The sequence below is a fragment of the Sus scrofa genome, chromosome 6, assembly GCF_054392235.1.
Source record: "Sus scrofa isolate SSC_HxYL_T2T_F1_AM1 chromosome 6, Sscrofa_HxYL_maternal_Yorkshire_Landrace_v2.0, whole genome shotgun sequence".
Lineage (NCBI taxonomy): Eukaryota > Metazoa > Chordata > Mammalia > Artiodactyla > Suidae > Sus > Sus scrofa.
This window is the reverse complement of record NC_139388.1, coordinates 58260824-58268320: the sequence shown is the minus strand read 5'-3', so window position 1 is coordinate 58268320 and position 7497 is coordinate 58260824. Positions and strand designations below refer to the sequence as shown.

Below are 7497 nucleotides of genomic sequence, written 5' to 3'. Positions count from 1 at the left end.
CCTGGGTGGCCTAGCAGTTAAGGATCTGGTGTTTTCACTGCTGTGACTTGGGTTACTGCTGTGTGTGCCAAGTTCGATCCCTGGCCGCGGCACAACCCCCCCAAAAATGGAGAATGAAGATGAAGCACAGATGGAGTTTTGGAAGGAACAGTATTTACAAAGAAACGGAGGCATTGATTTGTTCCAGAAAGTGTATTTGGATGGAACCAGAGTACAGAGCAGGACAGGGAGTCACATGAGATAAGGCCAGAAAGGTAGGCAGGGCCTCCCACATGAGGCTGAGGGGCTGGAAGCCATCCTGGGGCGAGGTCAGCTCCGGGCCCCCTCTGGGGCTGTGGGGGAAAGGGCTAGGGGTCAAGTCGTCAGGGAGGAGGCAGAGGTGGCTGGAAGGCAGGGTCAGGGAGAGCTGGCGCTCCTGGGATCAGAGCTGGGCAGCGCTGCTAAGGGCTCTTCTGGTCCTCACACCCAGCCTGGGGGAAGATGCTGTCTTTGAGGCGTTGCTGGTCCCACAAAAGGTTGAGAAACATCATGAGGGACCACCCAAGCCCTGTCAACCAAGAGAACTGAGCAGCCAGCAGGACTCCAGCAGCTGTGAGGACACGGGATGCTATGGTGGCAACAACCTGGGCGGTGAGGCCAAACCACGGAGAAAGGCAGGTGTGGAGCAGAGCCTCTTGGGCAGGGGGCGCTTCCCTAAGTTAGACTGAGCCAATGAGTGCTCGACTGGACGCAAGAGGGTGGGTCCCTTGGTGGGGGACAGAAAATGAAGGGACCACAGACTGGAAGGCTGCAGAAGCAGAGGCAGCAGAGACGACGCCTGGAAAAGCCATCCTGTTCCCCCTCCCCCAGGAGGTCACACATGTCGCCAAGCCCTCAGAGGAGGTTGATTGTGACACCTCGAACCCATCAGCCTTGGAAGGAACACAGAGTGCTGGGGTCCCAGAGAGATCACAGGTGCTGTGAATCCAGCTGGGGCAGCTCTGGGGTCTGTTCAGGAACTTTCTTTTCTGAAGCATCCACGTCCTTCTGGTCACCAGCCGGAGCTGGGACAGGTGCGTCATCTGGAAACAGGGGGAGGAAATGGTAGCACTAGACAGCCCAGCCCCTCCTCCCTGAGACCCAGGAGTCTGGGCACCCAGCTCTCTCCCTGCCCCCTGGGCCCAGGGCCAGCACCTGTGTCCGGGTGGAACTTGAGCTGTCCCTCGGGGCCAGTGGCTGGGTCCTTGTGGCCTTGCTGCTGCTGTTTCCTCTGTTCCATTTGCAGAACGGCCTGGAAGGGGTGGAGGAATCCCACAGGCAAGAGAGTATGACATCAAGTCTCCATGGCAACGTGCTAACAGTCACGGACCAGTCCTTGCTTGATGAGCCTCGATTTTCCTCTCATTCAGAGTTGGTCTTAACACTAAAGACCTAGTGGCCCCCACCCCGTTCCATGGCTTGGCTCACTCTTTGGGACAAGGGAGGCTTCTCCTCCCTCTTTGGCCTTTCCCCTCTCTCTGCCTTACAGCCCCACTGCCCTTATCCAACATGGAAGCCACAGAGCCACAGAGCCAGGGGATGGGGACAATGTTTGCCCTTATTCAAGATGGCAGCTGCTACCCAGGAATCTGCTACCAGAGATTAACACAGTGGCTGCAGGATCTTCCCTGACACTGGACACACAAGGATAAGGGCCACCAGGGTCTCAGAGAATGGACCCACTCCCCTGGCCAGTCACCTGCTGCAGCTCTCTCTTCTGGGCCTCCAGGCGGCCTTGGGAGCGCCCCAGAGCCTCAGTCTCCTGGCTGAGGCGCTGGGCCTTGGCATTGAGCTCTGCTTCCCGGGCAGCCAGCTCTTCCTCAAAACGCCTGAGCTCATCCTCCGTGTAGGCAGGGTGCATCTCTACTGTCTGCCGGGGTGAGGACAGGGGCCATCAGCCGGGTGACTCCAGCCCTGGCCCACCCACATTGGACAGGGCCCCGCCAAGGGAGGAGGTTCAGGGAGGGCTGGGAGGCCTGGGCCGTGCAGGTGGATGGAGAGACCAGAGTGGGAGGTGGGAAGGGGGAGAAAGACCCGGTGAAGGAAAAACAGAGACCCAAAGAAGGGAAGACAAAGACCCCGGGGGTTGGGGGGGACAAGGAGCTGGCATGCGGGAGGTCAGAGACCCAGAGAGAAAGAGACATGGCCAGAGATCCTGCAAGAAGGGTTAGGCCTGGGCGAGAGACACATTCAGGATTCAGAGAGCATTCCCTGGGCTCACCTCCCAGCCCTCCCCGGTGTCCCCGAACTCCTTCCTCTGTGTGGATGCGAGGAACTCATCCAGCGTCACAAGGCGGTCCTGGTTGGTGTCCACCTGGGGAGCCAGGTAGGAGTAAGCAAAGAGCTGGACCTCCCTCCAGCCCGGCGCCCACCCGCCCCCATGGCCAGGGTCCTTCCTCGCACATTCTTCATCACGTGCTCGCGCATGCGCAGCCGCTCCTCCTCCATCTCCCGCATGTCGTCTTCCTCATTCTTCGGGTCATACACCTTCTCCAGCTGCAGGGGCAGGTGACAGACAGGCTGTGCTGAGAGGTCCAGGGCAACCTCTTTCGCACCCTCCTACCCACAGACAACTTCAACTCCCATCATCCTTTGGGGCACCTTGCCACTCCTGGAAGCCTCTTTGTGCCCAGAGGCTACTGGGAGTTGTAGTTTTCCACTGAACCCACATCAAGGGGACCCGAGGGGACCGCTAGGATCCCTGAGGGGACATGTGGCATATCCGGGCATCCTCTGAGCCCAGGGCTTCTGAGACACTCACCTCCTTGGTGAAGAGGGCCTCCAGCTCCTGCTCATCTAGGACACCATCGCTGTTGATGTCTGAGAAAGAGACAACAAGGGGTCTTGAGAAACTGAGGTAGGAGCGGGTGAAGACCCTAAGGCTGGAGAAGGAATTGGGCTGATGTGAGGTCTGTCCTCATAGGACGCGTAACAACGGGTCCCCGACAGTAGGATAGCGGCCTTCAAGTTTCAGTGCTCCGCACGGCGGTTTGTTGCTAAAATAGCCCTTTCTTTTCTTACCAGGGTCCTGGGGACAGAGTAGGTGAGGGTCCGGCTCCATTCTTGGGCCTATTCTCATGCAGGATGACTTCATCCCTAGCACCTGGGATCCAGGGGTGTCAGGGGCCCCTGCCTACCAGGGCCAATTCCACTCCCATTGCCAGAGAAGCCTCAACCCGCCAATCAGGCTCCTCAACCCTTGCTCACTGTCTCTACCTCCTCTGCTCACCTGAGGTCAGCACCCACACGGGTCCTGCAGAGGCGGCCTGGGAACACTGATCTTGCAAATCCAATGGTTAATTTATTTTCATTTAATCTAATGTCATTTTTTGGCGATGGCATGCAGCGGCTTGATGTGGGATCTCAGTTTCCAGACCAGAGACTGAATCCAGGCTGTAGTGGTGAAAGTGCCGAGTCCTAACCACGAGACCCGCCAGGGAACTCTCCACAGTGGTTGATTTCTAGCCTGCCCTTGGCTCTCACCACATCCTTCTCTCCTCTCAGCTGCCTGTCATTTTCCCTTCCTGGCTCTGTCCTCCTCCTGACCTCTACGGGCTGGGGTACCCCAGGGGTCAGGGGCCTCTTTCCTAGCAAATATTCAGATCTGTCCAATACGGTTGCCACTAGCCACATGGGCTGTTTCAATTGATTAGTACTCAGTAAGATTGAAATTTCAATGCATCAGTCTCACTTGTCCCATGTCGAGTGCTCCGTAGCCACATGGGGCTGGTGGCCGCCATACTGGGCAGCAGAGACCATTTTCCATTATTACAGAGTTTTAAGTGGCCAAGACTTCCTTAGATGGGTTCCCCCAGTTGCTCAGCTTTCATGTCATCGGCAAGCTGCCCCCTCACCTGAAGACTCCACTGCTTCCTCTCCATTACCACATAAATATCTTTTCTTTTTTTTTTGTCTTTTCTAGGGCCACACCCGTGGCATGTGGAGGTTCCCAGGCTAGGGGTCGAATCAGAGCTGTAGCTGCCAGCCTATGCCACAGTCACGCAAGGCAGGATTGGAGCCACATCTGTGACCTACAGAACAGCGCACAGCAACGCTGGATCTCTAACTCACTGATCGAGGCCAGGGATTGAACCCGCAACCTCATGGTTCCTGGTTGGGTTGGTGAACCACTGAGCCACGATGGGAACTCCTCCACATAAACATCTTTTTTTTTTTTTTTTTGTCTTTTTCCCATTTTTGGGGCCGCTCCCGTGGCACATGGAGGTTCCCAGGCTAGGGGTCTAATTGGAGCTGTAGCTGCTGGCCCACACCAGAGCCACAGCAACGCGGGATCCAAGCCGCGTCTGCAACCTACACCACAGCTCATGGCAACGCCAGATCTCTCCTTAACCCACCGAGCAAGGCCAGGGATCGAACCTGCAACCCCATGGTTCCTAGTCGGATTCGTTAACCACTGCGCCACGACAGGAACTCCCACATAAATATCTTAACGGACATCACTAATCTGACACAAGCAGACCCAGTGCCCAGTCTTCCCTGCCAAACATGCTTGCTCTTCCCTCCCCATGCTTCTAGCTGCCCAGGGGGCCTCGGGTCGCCCTTGACTCTCTTGTTCCATTACAACCCTCATCTAGTCCGTGTGCAAGTCCCAGCAGCTTGACCTTCAAGGTGAATCCAGAATCTCACCACTCAGCTCCACTGTCACGGTCCAGTCACCATCATCTCATGCCTTCTAACAAGGCTCCCGCCTTTGGCTCTCGGCCCTTCTAGCCTGTCCTTGACACGGCACCTAGATGGAGCCTTAAGGCAGAGGGTGCCAGGTCCTCTGCTCCAAATCCTTTTTGCAATGTCCCATCTGAGACGGAATAAAATCCAAATTCCTTACCCTGACTATAGGGCTACTGCGACCTTCCTAAGTCTGTCTTGGTTTTTGTTGTTGCGTTTGTTGTTGTTTTAGGGCTGCACCCCCAGCACATGGAAGTTCCCAGGCCAGGGGTCAAATTGGGGCTACAGCTACCAGCCTACAGCACAGCCATAGCAACTCGGGATCCAAGCCACATCTGTGGCCTACACCCTAGCTCATAGCAATGCCAGTCCTTAACCCACTGAGGGAGGCCAGGAACGAACCCACATCCTCGTGAATACTAGTCGGGCTCAGTACCACTGAGCCACAACGGGAACTCCTGTCTTTCTTTTCTTTTTCTTTTTCGGGCCGCACCTGCTCCATCTAGAAGTTCCTGGGCTGGGGTCAAATCAGAGCTTCAGCTGAGGCCTACAGCACAGCCACAGCAACACCAAATCCAAGCTGCATCGGCGACCTCCATTGCAGTTTGTAGCAATGCCAGATCCTTAACTCACTGACCGAGGCCAGGGATCAAATCTACATCCTCACAGGGACATCAAGTCCTTCACCTACTGAGCCACAAGGAACTCCTATGCAATCTTCCTTACCATTCTTCCCTCAGGCAGTCTGCTCCAGTGACCCTGGAAACCCACAGATCTTTCTCCCCTGCCTGGGCTTGCTGTCCCCCCACCTAGATGCTCCTCTCTCAATATCTGCGAGCCTCCACCCCTCCCTTCACTGAGGTCTTGGTTCAAATGTCTTCTCATCTCTCCAGACCTGTACTGTCCAATCTAGCAGCCACTAGCTACACGAGGCAAATGAAATATAAATTAATAACAACCAAATACAGTGAAAAATTCATTTCCTTGGCATTATGCTGAATGAAATAAGCTGGGTCACAAAAAGACAATTGCTGTAGGATGCCGTAAGAGGTAGCTTGAAGAGTTAAATTCACAGAGACACAAAAGAGAATGGAAGTGACCAGGGGCTGGGGGAGGGGTTGTGGGGAGTTGATTAATACAGAGATTCCGTTTTGCAAAGATGAAAAGACTGTTGCACAAAAATGTATGTGTACTGGGACTTCCCACTGTGGTGCAGTGGAAACAAATCTGACTAGGAACCATGAGGTTGCCGGTTCGATCCCTGGCCTCGATCAGTGGGTTAAGGATCCAGCGTTGCCATCAGCTATGGTGTAGGTCGCAGATGTGGCTCGGATCTGGCATTGCTGTGGCTGTGGTGTAGGCTGGCACGATTTGACCCCTAGCCTGGAAACTTCCATGTGCTGTGGGTGCGGCCCTTAAAAAAAAAAAGACCAAAAAAAACCCCCCAAAAAACTAAGTGTAGCTAACACTACTGAAATGCACACTTAAAAATGGCTAAGGAGTTCCCGTCGTGGCGCAGTGGTTAACGAATCCGACTAGGAACCATAAGGTTGCGGGTTCGGTCCCTGCCCTTGCTCAGCGGGTTAACGATCCGGCGTTGCCGTGAGCTGTGGCGTAGGTCGCAGACGCGGCTCGGATCCCACGTTGCTGTGGTTCTGGTGTAGGCCAGTGGCTACAGCTCCGATTGGACCCCTAGTCTGGGAATCTCCATATGCCGCAGGAGCGGCCCAAGAAATAGCAAAAAGACAAAAAAAAAAAAAAAAAAAAAAAGGCTAAGATGGTAGATTTTATGTTATGGGCATTTTACCACAATTCAAATTTTTAAAAATTTATCAAAAAAAAAAAAAAAAATCGGTTCCTTCGTTGTAAAACCCACATCAGGAGTTCCACGGTGGCTCAGTTGGTTACGGATCTGGCATTGTCACTGCTGTGGTGTGGGTTAATCTTTGGCACAGGAACTTTCGCCTTCCTGGGGCATGGCCAAAAACAAAACTAACAAAAAAATCCACCTGCATTTCAAATGCTTAATTAATAGCCACACAGGGCTGGTGGCTGGTGTATGAGACGCACAGACACAGAACAGGCCCGTCAGCATGGAAAGTTCTACTGCCCAATGCTGGCTTAGCAAAAACCTTTCCTGACCAGGCTATCTAAAGTCCTCACCCAAGGCCCTTAATCCCACTGTCCTCATTTCACTGGTACACGTCACCACCTAAGCATCTATACTTCACTGATTCTTTTTTATAAGGGCTGCACCTGCAGCATAGGGAGGTTCCCAGGCTAGGGGTCCAATCAGAGCTTCAGCTGCCAGCCTCCACCACAGCCACAGCCACACAGGACCCGAGCTGTGTCTGCAACCTATATCACAGCTCACGGCGACGCAGGATCCTTAACCCACGGAGCAAGGCCAGGGATCAAACCCAGGTCCTCGTGGGTATTAGTCGGGTTCGTAACCCACTGAGCCACAACGCAAACATGTATTTCACTGATTCTAAGATGTATTCCCCCCCAACCCTGTATATCATTATGCGTGAAATTGGGAGGCATCTTATTATCAACAGTGTCAGTTTAATAGGCAGCTTATGTAAAATTCAAGTGTGTCTTACCCTCCAGGGTCACTTAGAAATACAGGATTACAGGATTATCTGTCTGCCCAATCACTGGCTCTGTGAAGGCAGAGGCTTTGTTTTGCTCACAGTTGTATCCACTGAGACTCCCTGAAGTTGGTCCTTAGAGGTTGCTTGGTAAACATTTGCTGAATGAGGAGTTCCCATCGTGGCTCAGCAGAAACGA

General features: G+C 53.9%; 1 protein-coding gene across 5 annotated transcripts in view; it reads right to left on the bottom strand.

Annotated features, from left to right (window-relative positions):
• Positions 1-177: 177 nt before the first annotated feature.
• The window catches only part of NUCB1 (nucleobindin 1), a 22304-nt gene continuing 14984 nt past the window's right edge, over positions 178-7497 (bottom strand). For 2 of the 5 annotated variants that reach the window (XR_014804853.1, XR_014804852.1), the window contains exons 8-13: positions 2780-3972; positions 2422-2514; positions 2240-2332; positions 1718-1888; positions 1174-1270; positions 178-1061 (exon numbers count right to left, since the gene is read on the bottom strand). Coding sequence is in view for 1 of the 5 variants with exons in the window: in NM_001244488.1 (NP_001231417.1) it covers positions 949-1061; positions 1174-1270; positions 1718-1888; positions 2240-2332; positions 2422-2514; positions 2780-2838 (626 nt within the window). In the remaining 4 variants the exon portion in view is untranslated. 5 annotated transcript variants of the gene reach the window in all.